The sequence below is a fragment of the Papio anubis genome, chromosome 3, assembly GCF_008728515.1.
Source record: "Papio anubis isolate 15944 chromosome 3, Panubis1.0, whole genome shotgun sequence".
NCBI lineage: Eukaryota > Metazoa > Chordata > Mammalia > Primates > Cercopithecidae > Papio > Papio anubis.
Genome location: NC_044978.1, coordinates 100764825 through 100779773, shown reverse-complemented (window position 1 = coordinate 100779773; position 14949 = coordinate 100764825). Strand labels below are relative to the sequence as shown.

General features: G+C 39.7%; 1 protein-coding gene across 3 annotated transcripts in view; it reads right to left on the bottom strand.

Annotated features, from left to right (window-relative positions):
• The window catches only part of THEGL (theg spermatid protein like), an 83145-nt gene that overhangs the window by 11004 nt on the left and 57192 nt on the right, over positions 1-14949 (bottom strand). For all 3 annotated transcript variants that reach the window (XM_003898858.2, XM_009207042.1, XM_009207041.1), the window contains 2 exons: positions 10387-10524; positions 4440-4554 (listed from right to left, as the gene is read on the bottom strand). In XM_003898858.2, coding sequence (XP_003898907.1) covers positions 4440-4554; positions 10387-10524 — 253 coding nt within the window. The remainder of the gene's footprint in view (positions 1-4439; positions 4555-10386; positions 10525-14949) is intronic.

Genomic DNA, 14949 nt, shown 5'->3' with positions numbered 1-14949 from the left:
GATGGCCGGACACGGTAGCTCACCCCTGTAATCCTAGCACTTTGGGATGCTGTAGTGGGCGGATCACCTGAGGCTGGGAGTTCGAGACCAGCCTAACCCATATGAAGAAACCCCATCTCTACTAAAAATACAAAATTAGCCCGGTGTGGTGGTGCATGCCTATAATCCCAGTTACTTGGGAGGCTGAGGAAGGAGAATCGCTTGAACCTGAAAGGCAGAGGTTGCAGTGAGCCGAGATCGCACCATTGCACTCCAGTCTGGGCAACAAGAGCGAAACTCTGTCTCAAAAAAAAAAAAAAAAAATTCTAGAAGATGACACTGGAAAAACCCGTCTACACATTGGCTTAGGCAGGGATTTCATGACCAAGAACTCAAAAGCAAATGCAATAAAAACAAAGATAAATAGCTGGGACTTAATTAAACTAAAGAGCTTTTGCACAGCAAAAGAGCAGTCAGCAGAGTAAAGAGACAACCCACAGAGTGGGAGAAAATCTTCACAATCTATACATCTGACAAAGGACTAATATCCAGAATCTACAGCGAACTCAAATCAGTAAGAATTAAACAAACAATCCCATTAAAAAGTGGGCTAAGGACATGAACAGACAATTCTCAAAAGAAGATATACAAATGACCAACAAACATATGAAAAAATGCTCAACATTGCTAATGACCAAGGAAATGCAAATCAAAACTACAATGCAATACCAGCTTACTCCTGCAAAAATGGCCATAATCAAAAAATCAAAAAACAGCAGATGTTGGTGTGGATGCGGTGATCAGGGAACACTTTTACACTACTGGTGGGAATGTAAACTAGTATAGCCACTGTGGAAAACAGTGTGGACATTCCTTAAAGAACTAAAAGTAGAACTACCATTTGATCCAGCAATCTCACTGCTGGGTATTTACCCAGAGGAAAAGAATTCCTTATTTGAAAAAGATACTTGCACATGCATGTTTTCAGCAGCACAATTCAGAATTGAAAAATCATGGAACCAACCCAAATGCCCATCAATCAACGAGTGGATGAAGAAATTGTGGTATATGTATAGGATGGAATACTACTCAGCCATAAAAAGGAATTAATTAACAGCATTTGCAGTGACCTGGATGAAACTGGAGACTATTATTCTAAGTAAAGTAACTCAAGAATGAAAAACCAAACATTGTATGTTCTCACTGACATGTGGGAGCTAAGCTATGAGGACACAAAGGCATAAGAATGATACAATGGACTTTGGGGACTTGGGGGGAAGAGTGGGGGGGTGGTGATGGATAAAAGACTACAAATATGGTGCAGTGTATACTGCTCGGGTGATGGGTGCACCAAAATCTCACAAATCACCACTAAAGAACTTACTCATGTAACCAAATACTACCTGTACCTCAATAACTTATGGAAAAATCACAAAAAAAGAAAAATGTTGAATGAAGAAATCAATCAATCAATCAATCAATGGACCAAGGAAGAATGGATAAAGTACAATTGTTTTATGCACTGTAAAATGAGTAAGTTGAATGAAAATAAAGTGTAAAAGGTAAATTTATAAAATAAACATTTTAGGGGCAGCTATGTAAAAAAGAATATTTAGGGCTCTTAAAATTAATTGTTAAAAACTGCTGGAATTATAAATAAAATAATAAACTTGCAAGCCAAACTTAAAAGCCTAAGAAAAATCAACTTTTAAATTTGAAAATTTTAAAATGAGACTATTGATTATTGATAGCATACCTCTAAACAGTCTTTTCTGCATATAAAATCCATGCTCAAGGATACCTAAAAAGCTTACATCATTGGGTGTGGCAGGTTTTTTTAAGTGCCTATAAATTCTTTGACATTTCTCTCAATTGAGAGGTGGGGTTTGTGTCCCTGCCCCCTTGAATCTGGCCAGACTTGTAACTACATCAATAAACAGAACATGTCTACTGTAACGTTATGTGACTTCTAAGGTCAAGCCATAAAAACCATGCAGCTTCCACTTGTTCTCTTGAAATATTCACCCTTGAGACACTCCATATTAGTATATTCCTTCTCAGAACAGCTCTCATGACAAGAAAGGTCTAAGCCACATGGAGAGACCATATGAAGGAACTCCTATAGATATTCTCAACTGAGTCTATCTAGCTTTTAGGTTATCCCAGCCTGGGCACCACACACAGGTATTATTGTGGACTGACTGTTTGCGTCCCTCCGAAATTCACATGTTGAAGCCCAAATCCCCAGTGATTGAATTAGGAGGTGGGGTGCTTTGGGTAGTAATTAGATTTGGATGAAGTCATGAGACTGGAGCCCCCATAATAGGATTAGTGTCATTATAAGAAAAGGAAGAGAGACCAGAGATCTTTCTCTCTTTCTCTCTGAGAACCTACAAAGAAGAGGTCATGTGAGTATACAGCAAAATCGTGGTTGTCTGCAAGTCAGGGAGTAGGCCCTCACCAAGAAGAGAATATGCCAGTATCTTAATCTTGAACTTCCCAGGCTCCAGAACTGTGAGTAATAAATGTCTTTTGTTTAATTTACTCAGACGATGGTTTTAGGTTACAGCAGCCCAAGCTGACTAAGACAAGTGTAACGGAGCCTCCAGATGATTCCAGTCCCCCACCATTTCAGACACCCAAGGCATTACAGATTTCCCAGCTGAGGCCCTAGACATCATGGAGCAGAGAACAGCCATACCTGCTTGCCCAGCCAGAATTTCTCAGTCATAAAATCCTTGAGCATAATAAAATAATTGTTGTTTTATGCCACTAAGTTTGGGGATGGTTTGGCATAAAGCAACAGACACCTAGATGAGAACTTTAAGGCTGGGTTCTCTATATTGGTTTTGGATTATCTGGAGTTTGTTTTCCAAACTGATTAGATTTAAAGGCATTAATGATCCTATTGCTAGTGGTGAAAAAAAATACACCATAGTCCATGGCATGCAGTGGCAAAACAGAAAGAAAGGCTTTGGGTGATGAAGCAGTTGCTGCAAGCAAACATTTTAGTGAAATAAATAAGTACAGTAGGATTGCTTGGTTGCTTCTAAGTGAACTGAAGAGCTTTGAGAAAAGAAAATGGTAATCTCAGGCCTTTAAAATACAACTGTAGGACAGGCACAGTGGCTCACACTTGTAATCCCAGCATTTTGGGAGGTCAAGGTGGGAGAATCGCTTGAGCCTAGGAGTTCAAGACCAGCCTAAACAACATAAGGAAACTTTGTCTCTACAAAAAATGTAAAAATCAGCTGATTGTGGTGGCATGCACTTGTGGTCCCAACTATTCAGGCCGGAGTAGGAGGATCACTTGAGCCTGGAAGGTCAAACCTGCAGTGAGCTGTGATCACATGACTGCATTCCAGCCTGGGTGACAGAGTGGGACCTTGTCTTAAAAAAATTAAAAAATAGGCCAGGCGCAGTGGCTCAAGCCTGTAATCCCAGCACTTTGGGAGGCCGAGACGGGCGGATCACGAGGTCAGGAGATCAAGACCATCCTGGCTAACACGGTGAAACCCCGTCTCTACTAAAAAAAAATACAAAAAACTAGCCAGGCAAGGTGGCGGGCGCCTGTAGTCCCAGCTACTCGGGAGGCTGAGGCAGGAGAATGGCGTAAACCCGGGAGGCGGAGCTTGCAGTGAGCTGAGATCCAGCCACTGCACTCCAGCCTGGGTGACAGAACGAGACTCCGTCTCAAAAAAAAAAAAAAAAATTAAAAAAATAAAATTCCACAGTAATGTCCACATATAGAATCAGAAAGCTTCTATGACTTCCCTAAAATTTTGAAAGCCTTATCTTCTAACTGCATAGGGCTGAACATTCTGAAAACCAGACCCAGAATCTAATTTTGTGAGTGGGTGAATTACAGTGAAAATTGAATTTCCAAATTTGAACAGTCTTTTATGCTAAAGTTAGGGCAATGATTGGAAAAGAGTGGGGCCTTGAACATTGGAATGAGGATATATGGGCAGATTCCAATGAAGCTGGGGACTTTAAACACCAAAATACTGCTGAGCCTCCCTTGCTATTAGAATCAATCTTTCCTCCATCTGAAGAGGTTAGACCCTCCTTGCCTAAAGAACCCATAGAGGCTTCCCCTATCATAGACATATTCCAGGGAACTGCCAACTTGCCCCTATTATATCTCATTGCTTCTAGATGTATAACCAGACTCAAGTCCCAGCTGCCATAACAGGCTTCCACAGGCTTCTCCACCAGTTCCCACAATTGCTGAAGGGCTAATTCCTATAATAAATCCTGTATTCTACATCACCCATAGTGGTTCTGCTTCTCTGATGCAATCCTGACTGATACCTTAGGCATGGAGGAAAGAGTCAGAAAAGTTCATTTGATAAGAGGGAAAAATAAGCAAGAAGAAAGGAAAACATATCTAGAAAAAGAGGGTAGGTAGCATGTTACAAGTCAATCAGGAACTGTTTCTTCCACATGGGCACACTTACTTTTTTTGAAGGATGATAGTTTGGGTCTGTGCCTTTGGCTACTGAGAGTTGTAATATCCGGGGAGAAGGATCAGAGATTCGAAGAGAATCTCTTGCTGAGTTATCACTGAAGGGTCTATATGCAAATGGAAACATGAAATATTACAACTGTTGGATGGAGAAACAACAATTGGATTTTCCATTGCTAAGATCAACTTCTAATCAATTATATACACTGCTTCTATCTTAGGAACATCTATCCCACAGTCATGCTCTTTCTATCAGATTGTTGTTTCTTAAAATTTTTTTACTCTGATCAACAGTAAGAAGTACATTTTTGCCAGCACAGTGGCTCATGTCTGTAATCCCAACAGACATCCCAACATGTTTGTAATCCCTCTGCCTTGAGAGGTGGAGGTGGGAGGATTGCTTGAGGCCTAGAGTTTGAGACCAGTCAGGCAAATATGGTGAGATCCTGTCTCTACAAAAATTAAAAAATTAGCCAGGTGTGGTGGCATGTACCTGTAGTCCCAGCTACTTGCAAGGCTGAGGCGGGAGGATCACTTGAGCCCAAGAGGTCAAGGCTGCAGTGAGCCAAGATTGCACCGCTGCACTCCAGCCTGGGTGACAAAGAGAGACCCCAGTCTCAAAAAAAAAAAACAGTATATTTTATATTGTGATACAGTACATGCAAATGTGTGTTTGTGTATCTGAAATGAAAATTATTATGAAATAATACCCTATACAATGCATTCCAGTTTTTAAATTTTAATTTAATTTCATTATGAAAAAAACTGGAACTGATTTTATGATCTGTTATGAATGAGTTGTGACCTGCATTATGAAAAACACTTCATTTTATAACAATTCCTCCTCTTAAATCTCTGAAATAAAAATTCCAGCCACACCCTCTGCAATGGTCAGTCTCCTCTGCAGTATGATTTGAGATAGTGCTGGTCATAACTGCCAGCCACTTGGCCAATTTTCATAGGCTGTTCCCCACATATTTCTTTTCCTAATCAAAAACCTACCAATTAAATGACAAACTTACGAGCCTAATATGGAAAATGTTTTTTTCTCAAATAAAAACATGATTACTCTCCAGGGGTAGGCTATTAGTTTGGGATTTGTTTTTTTGCTGAGATACAATCAACATACCATAAAATTTACCCTTTTAAAGTATACAATTCAGTGGTTTCTAAAATATTCACAAAGATATGCAACCATCACCACTATCTAATTTCAGAATCCTGGGAACCAATAATCTACTTTCAGTCTCTATGGATTTGGATCTATGGATTGGCCTATTCTGGAATTTCTTTTTTTTTTTTTTTCAGATGGAGTCTTGTTCTGTCGCCCAGGCTGGAGTGCAGTAGCACTATCTGGGCTCACTGCAACCTCCGCCTCCTGGGTTCGAGCGATTCTTCTGCCTCAGCCTCCCAAGTAGCTCGGATTACAGGCACACGCCACCATGCCTGGCTAATTTTTGTATTTTTTAGTAGAGATGGGGTTTCACCATGTTGGCCAGGCTGTTCTCGAACTCCTGACCTCAAGTGATCTGCCCACCTCAGCCTCCCAAAGTGCTGGGATTACAGGTGTGAGCCACCGCACCAGGCCAGGAATTTCAAATAAATAGACTCATACAAATATGTAGCCTTTTGTGTCTGCCTTCCTTCACTTAGCATGTTTAGAAGTTTCATATATCAACACTTCTTTCTTTTTTATGGCTGAATAATATTCCATTGTATAATTGCCACATTTTGTTTATCTATTCATCATCCATTGACAAACATTTGAATTGCTGCCAGTTTTTGGCTATTATGAATAATGCTGCTAGGAATATTTGTGTACCAGTTTTGTGTGAACGTATGTTTTTAATTATCTTGAGTACATGTCTAGGAGTCTAATTGCTGGCTCATATAATAACTCCATATTTAACATTTTGAGGCACTGAAAAACTGTTTTCTTTATCAGTTGCAGTATTCTACATTCCCACCAGAAATGTATAAGGGTTTCAATTTTTCCACATCCTCAATGATATGTTATTGTTTTGTTGATTTATTATTTCTTATCATCATCCTTACCATTCTTGTAAGTGTGAACTGGTGTCTCATTGTGATTTTAATTTGCATTTCCAGGAAGGCAAATGATGCTCAGCATCTTTTCATATGCTTCTTGTCTATTTGTATATCTTTTTTGGGTAAATGTCTATTTAAATCCTTTGCCCATTTAAAAAATTGGGTTGTCTTTTATGGTACAGTTTTCAGGATTATTTTTATATATTTTGAATATTAGTCCCTGATCAGGTATATAGTTTTCAAAAATTTTCTCCTATTTTGTGGGTTGTCTTTTCACTCTCTTGGTAGTGTCCTTTAATGCATAAAAGTTACTTTTGGCTGGGCGCCGTGGCTCACGCCTGTAATCCCAACACTTTGGGAGACCGAGGCAGGCAAATCACAAGGTCAGGAGATCAAGACCATCCTGGCTACCATGGTGAAACCCCGTCTCTACTGAAAATGCAAAAAAAAAAAAAAAAAAAAAAAAAAAAAATTAGCCGGGCATGGTGGCAGGCGCCTGTAGTCCCAGCTACTTGGGAGACTGAGGCAAGAGAATGGTGTGAACCCGGGAGGGGAGCTTGCAGTGAGCCAAGATCGCACCACTGCACTCCAGCCTGGGTGACAGAGCAAGACTCTGTCTCAGAAAAAAAAAAAAAAAAAAGTTACTGCTTTAGGCAGTTGTCTTTTATGTCAGGCTGAAGAAAAAGAGTTACAAACAAAAATATATACATATTTACATTTTAATATAATTATAATGTACTATATAAAATGTGCTACATTCTATATTTACCTATGTAGTTAACTCTTTTTGTGCCCTTTATTTGGATTTGAGTTATTGTCAAATGTCTTTTTTTGGTTTTTTTTTTGAGACACGGTCTCACTCTGTCACCCAGGCTGGAATGTAGTAACACAGTCAATGCAGCTTCAACCTCCCAGGCTCAAGCAATTTCTCCTGCCTCAGCCTCCCGAGTAGCTGGGACCACAGGCATTCACCTCTACACCCCACTAAATTTTTTATTTTCAGTAGAGATGAGATCTCACTATACTGCCCAGGCTAACTGTCCTTTCACTTTAGCCTGAAGGACTTTCTTTATTATTTCTCATAAAGCAGGTCTGCCAGCAATGAATTCTCTCAATATTTGCTTATCTGGGAATACTGTAATTTCCCCTTCAGTTATGAAGGATAATTTTGCTAAAAAGAGTATTATTAGCTTACAGTCTTTTTCCTTCAGTGCTTTATTTTATTTATGTATTTATTTTGAGACAGAGTCTCACTCTCTAGCTCAGGCTGGAGCGTAGTGGTGCAATCTCTGCTCACTGCAACCTCCACCTCCCTTTTTAATGGACTAACTCTTTTATGATATAAAATGACCTTTCTCTGTCTCTAGTAACAATGTTTGTCATAAAGTCTATATTGTCTGATATCAGTTTGGCCAATCCAGGTCTTTTTTGGTTGGTGTGCATGGTATATCTTTTTCCATTTTTTTACTTTCAGTCTATTTGTGTCTATTTTTTTACTTTCAGTCTATTCTTGTGCCTCAGCCTCCTGAGTAGCTGGGATTACAGGCATGAGCTACCACTTCTGGCTAATTTTTGTATTTTTTGTAGAGATGAGGTTTTACCATGTTGGCTAGGCTGGTCTCAAACTCCTGACTTCAGATGATCCACCCACCTTTGCCTCCCAAAGTGCTGGGATTACAGGCGTGAGCCACTACACCTGGTCAATCCTTCAGTGCTTTAAATATGGCATACCACTGCCTTCTGGCCTTCATGGTTTCTGATAAGAAATTACTTTTTAACTTTATTGCAAATAATTTGTATAAAATGAGTTGTTTTTCTCTTGCTGCTTTCAAGATTTTGTCTTTGGCTGTCAACAGTTTGATCACGATGTGTCAAGTTCTGAATCTCTTTGAGTTTATCCTATTTGGAGTGTGTTGAGTTTCATGGATGTGTAATATTTTTCATCAAATTTAGGAGATTTTGGCCCATTATTTCTTCAAATATTTCTCCCACTGCTTGATCTCTCTCCTCTGCTATGGAATTTCCATTACAGCTACATTGATACTCTTCAAAGTGTCACACAAGTCTCGGAAGATGTGTTCATTTTACTTCATTCTTTTTCTTTTCTGTTTCTCAGACTTGATAATCTCAACTGACCTGTGTTCAAGTTTGCTGATTACTTTTTCTACTTGCTCAAATATGCAGTTGAGCTCCTTTAGTTAATCAACTAAAATATATGTCACAAAGCCCAGGCTCATATCTGTCATCTATTGGACAGCCCTGCGTGTCTTCACTAAGCACTTGCTTTTTTCCTTCACATAATTATAACAAACTTGGTGATCTGTTTCCAATTCACAGAAGACTTAAAAAGTGGTTGGTTAGAGACTATTCCCTTGACAAAAAGAAAAATGACAGAAACAATTATGAGAAGCAAACATCTCATAATTTGAAAGCACGGAAGTCAGACCATTTAGCCTAAGGAAAATCTTGGCTTTATACTTAAACAGCTCCTGAGAAGTTTTCTATATTAAAGTATTATAAAATAGTTGATGTTCATAATAAAGAGCTTAAGCCAATGAACAACGGTTACATGTATGTTCAAGCAGCAGAAAAGTCTACTTAGAAAAGCAGAGAAATATAAACTTAAAAAAATACAAAATGTTTTAACACTAAAGGGCATTTTATTTACATGTAACATCAAACTGAGGTCTCTCAAGAAGTGGCAATAAAGTATTCCTTTGTTTATAACAATAGACACATTACCAAATTTATGTGTATACATAACTACCAAATTTTATGTATTTGGTATACAGCAGATTTTATTGAACGAATTGATAAATAAGTAATTGAGGAAACTTTGTGGGAAGAATTGGGCCTTCTTTAACAGTATTCTATGATGGAAAAGACCCAAGCTGTCTAGTTCAACCTTTCTCTGAATGCAGGAACCTTTTCTAAAATCCATGTAAAGTCACAATTCCAGTGTGGCTTGAAAACTTTCCGGGATTAGGGTGGAATGCCTGTTCACCCTCCGTTACTGGACAGTTTCCATTACCTGATAGCTAGTCAGAAAGATTTTCCTACCCTAAGCTGACGTCTGCTGCCCTGTCAATGTTCTACTTCTAGTTCTAGGATTAATATAAAGTAATTTCACGTTCACCTCTTCTTCCTCCTCCAGTTGCCAACCCTTTTAAATATTTTAACACAGCTGTCGCCACTTTCTTATTCTCTTTTTTAAACTAAACATGTCATTTCTCTTAACTATTTTTCACACAACATAGTTTCCAGAAGCCCAATATCTCATTTCCCACCTTCTGAATAGTCTCAAGTGTATTATCATTTCTTAAGGTATAACATCCACAACTGCACATACATGCCCAGTGTGTTCTGACTAAAGTAGCACACAGTAGCACTATCAGCTCTCCATAACTGTGCACTGTATATCTTCCACTAATGCAACCTAACATTGAATTAGCTTTTCCAACAACCATATCACAATCTTAGCTCCCATGGAAAATGTACCACCTAGTGGTCTTATAAAGACAAGAAGAAATTCAGCCTTCAAAGTAAAAGGAAGAAAAAGTATCCTCGAAGTCAGAGAGATATAGGAGAACAAATTCCACAAACTGCAAAAACCTGTGGTGTTTTAGCTGCATATTTCCTTTCAACTGGCTAACAATGGTAAGGTTGAGTATAAATTTTAGTTTCACCACAATTTGAGCCAAATGTAATTACTGAAGATGATCTTCTCATTACCTACAATTGCTGCAAATGTTTGATTTTTTTTACCTGATGCTTTGGAACACAAGTGGACTTTTAGCTCATGAAATTGCACACACTAAAACTAGAAAAAAAATACTGAGACATCTGGCCAAATTAGATTAGGATTTACAGAGATTCTCAAGATACTCTACCTATTTAGTAGACACTGTCTTTTGAATCCACTGGGCTGTGACAGCCTCTGGATCCTTTTGGAGGGTTGTCTAAACAACGCAGGAGGAGTGATCTCCCAAATTACAGACTCTCTTCCACAGCTGTAGTAATATTGAGCCCTGCAAGTCGTAGAAGAGAAAAGAAGTAAATGAAACAAGCATGATTTCAAATTATCATAGTAGTTTACAACATTGATCCCCAGGCCTAGGGGAGCAGGTATGACGGTTTATTATTGATGAGTTGTTTTCCACGTGAGGAGAAATTACTTTAGAAATAGTTACACCCATCAAGTTTTCAATTGGCCTCTATTATACTCAAAACAGATAGTTTTCTGAAATAAATGACGTATTTTTTTTCTTTCTTTCTTTCTTTTTTTTTTTGAGACGGAGTCTTGCTCTGTCACCCAGGCTGGAGTGCAGTGGCTCAATCTCGGCTCACTGCAAGCTCCGCCTCCCGGGTTCCCGCCATTCTCCTGCCTCAGCCTCCTGAGTAGCTGGGACCACAGGCGCCCGCCACCACGTCCGGCTAGTTTTTTGTATTTTTAGTAGAGACAGGGTTTTACCGTGTTAGCCAGGATGGTCTCGATCTCCTGACCTCGTGATCCACCCGCCTCCGCCTCCCAAAGTGCTGGGATTACTGGCGGGAGCCACCACGCCTGGCCGACATCTTCTTTTTTTTCGTTGAGACAGGGTCATACTCGGCTCACTGCAGCCTCAACCTCCTGGGCTCAAGTGATCCTCCCACCTCAGCCTCCCAAGTAGCTGGGATCACAGGCATATGCCTCTATGCCTAGCAACTTTTTTAAATTCTTTTGTAGAGATGGAGTTTCACTATGTTCTCCAGGCTGGTCTTGAACTTCTGGGCTCAAGCAATACTCCTGTCTCAGCCTCCCAAAGTGCTAGAATTAAAGGCATGAGCCACCATGCCTGGCAATTACATTTTCCAAATAGACCAAAAGATACACAGATGAAGAGAAAATTTGCTTTTAAAACCAAATACTTCCTTTAGCATCTATATATAAATAAAAATTTTTACATTTCTATTTTATAGGATGAATTGTATTGATACTTTTTTAGATAACTGAGTTTAGGAATACATTCTACTTGATGATGTGCACAGAATAATCATTACTGGGGCTTGTTAACTATGATTTTTTAGGATAAGTAATAATATTGTTCTTCTTTTGTCTATTTATTATTTTTAGAAGCAGGATCTTGCTCTGTTGCCCAGGTTGAAGTGCAGTGGCACAATCACAGCTCATGGCAGCCTCAAACTCCTGGGCTCAAGCAATGCTCCTGCCTCAGCCTCCTGGGTAGGTGGGACTACAAGTTTGCATCACCATGCTGAGCTTTCTTTTTATATTTGTAGTGATGGAGGCTTGCTATATTATCTAGGCTAGCCTTGAATGCCTGTGCTCAAGTGATGCTCCCGTCTCAGCCTCCCAGAATGCTGGGATTACAGGCATGAGCCACCACACCCAGCCACCATTGTTCTTCTTATCCACCGTACCCTTCAATCTTTCCTTAACAAAATATATCATCAGTGGAAAAGGAAGTGACATGACTAACCCCAGACCTGATGTTAACTCAAATTGCAGTCCCACTTTTGCTTGTATTATAAGGACCTCTGTTTCTTTAGGACGTTCACAGATACAGATCTGCATCCCTCTGCCCAAGCCTCTGTCTGCTGGTTGCAGCTGTAAATATCCTTTACATCTAGGCTGAAATGGTGACTTGTAAGCCTTAATCTGCATGTAAGTCTTTATCCCCCCAGTCTTGAGGCCTGTCTACACCATCACACACATCTTTTGAGGGGGCTGGAGGCTGCCCAACCCTGACTCCACTGCCTGACTGCACTGACTCACCAATACACACACACACACACACACACACACACACACACACACACAGAGCCCAGCTTAAACAGGCAGGAAATCTCCAGCCCTTACCTGGGATTAGACTTTTGCAGGAAATGGCAGTTCAGTTTGGGAATTAGAGATACAGAAGGAAGTGTGATTTTGAACAATGGGGCACACTGCGGAGACCTTAGACTCAGGCAAGGGGGGCCACAGTGGTTGGGAAGAAGGTGATTATGCAGCCAATGAGCGGCACAAAGGCAAGATGTGCTTGGAGAGTAGACCTGAGGGGAGAGGCCCAAGCAGTGAGTGAGAAATACAAAAAAAAAAGAGAAGACACCAAAGACAAATCTGCTACACAACATACTCTCAGGTGGGAATGGCAACCAACAAATGCCAGGAAAATCTGTACTGACCGTAATACTTATGCCTTATGCTGCCAACACCTAAAAGTACATAGGTGTTCTATAAAATGGAGAAAATAAACAATGTATGGTTTTATGAAGGCTAAACAAGAGAAGTGTGTGTTATTTTATAATTCACAAAGCACTATTCAAATGATTCTATTAATCAACTTTTATATTGATTTTTAATTTCATATTTGCATATCTTTTCCTTATAGATGCTGCATATTAACAGAATGTACTGTTGCTGCCCTTGTGTACCTCTCCTCCTCCCAGAGTCATCCACGCATCCAAGTTTCACAGTGCTGTCAACGGAGCAGGTACTCAATTTTTTTTTTTTTTTTTTTTTGGAGATAGAGTCTTGTTCCATCACCCAGGCTGGAGTACAATGGTGCAATCTCGGCTCACTGCAACCTCTGCCTCCTGGGTTCAAGCAATTCTCCTGCCTCAGCCTCCCAAGTAGCTAGAATTATAGGTGTACACCACCACCCCCAGCTAATTTTTGTATTTTTAGTATAGACAGGGTTTTGCCATGTTGACTAGCCTGGTCTCGAACTCCTGACCTCAGGTGATCTGCCCATCTCAGCCTCCAAAGTGCTGGGATTACAGGTGTGAGTCACCACTCCCAGCTTCAAATATTATTTTAATATAGAGTATGCTGCATTTTTCTCATTGTAAAAGGGACAAATATTCAGTATAGAAAACTTGTAAAATAAAGTTTAAGAGAGAGAAACAAAAAGCATACAGTAGTCCACTATTCAGAGATAGTAACGGGTAATATCTTGGAATAATTTGAGTCTTTTTTCCCTCTATTTATACACTCAAAAAATACTTATGGAGCACCAGGTGCTGTGTTAGGAGCACTCACTAGAAGAGAGTGGAGAATAGGATAATCACTGCTTTCTTGCAGCTCGTTCCCTATGTCAAGCGGAGAATACCAAATGTAAAATACAGTCAAGCACTGTGTAATGACCTTTCAGTCAACAATGAACCACCTATACGACAATTATACTGGATTGTACTGGAGCTGAAAAATTCCTATTGCTTTGTGATGTTGTAGCCATCATAACATCATAGCACAATGTATGACTCACATGTTTATGGTTATGCTGCTGTAAACAAACCCATCAGCACATACAATTCTGTACAGTACATAATACTTTTTTTTTACTTCCCTGTAAAATCCAGTTTTAAACAGTACATAATACTTGATAGTGATGATAAACAACTATGTTACTGGTTTATGTATTTACTATATGTTACAGGTTTATGTATTTTTATTGTTATTTTAGAGTGTACTCTTTCTACTTATTAAAAAAACAGCCTCAGACAGGCCCTTCAGGAGGTATTTCAGAAAAAGGCATTTTATCATAGGAGATGACAGCTCCATGCATGTTTTGCTCCTAAAGACCTTCCAGTGAGACAAGATGTGGAGGTGGAAGATAGTGATATGAATGATCCTGACCCTCTGTAGGCCTAGGCTAATCTTTATTTGTACCTTCTTTTTCTGTCACCCAGGTTGGAGAGCAGTGTGATCATAGCTCACTGCAGCCTCAAACTCCTGGGCTTAAGCAATCCTCCTATCTCAGCCTCCTGAGTAGCTAGGACTACAGGCATGTGCCACTATGCCCAGATAATTTTTTAAATTTTTTTAGAGATGGGGGTCTTACTGTGTTGCCCAGGTTGGTCTTGAACTCTTGGCCTCAAATTATTCTCCCATTTTGGCCTCCCAAAGCATTGGGATTACTGGTGCTAGCCACCATGCCCAGGCGGGTGGATTGCTTCAGCCCAGGAGTTTGAGATCAGCCTGGGCAACATGGCAAAGCCCTGTCTCTACCAAAAAAAATCCAAAGCAATTAACCAGGTGTGGTGGCGCACACCTGTAGTCTCAGCTACTTGGGAGGCTGAGGTGGGAGGATCGCGTGAGCCCAGGAGGCTGAGGTTACGGTGAGCAGTATGACTGCGCTCCAGTAAGGGCAACAGAGCAAGACCTTCTCTGAAAAAAAAAAAGAAAAATTTTTAAAGTTTAAAACATTTTAAAATAGAAAAAAAAAAGCTTATATTATAAGGAAACATATCAAGTAGAGTCCATTGGATTAAAAAATAATAATAAGGATATAAAGAAAAAATATTTTTGGATAGCTGTATAATGTGTTTGTGTTTTAAGCTAAGCGTTATTATAAAAGTCAAAAAGTTTTGTTTGTTTGTTTGTTTTTTAAGTTAAAAAGCTTATAACGGCCAGGCACAGTAGCTCATACCTGTAATCCCAGCACTTTGGGAGGCTG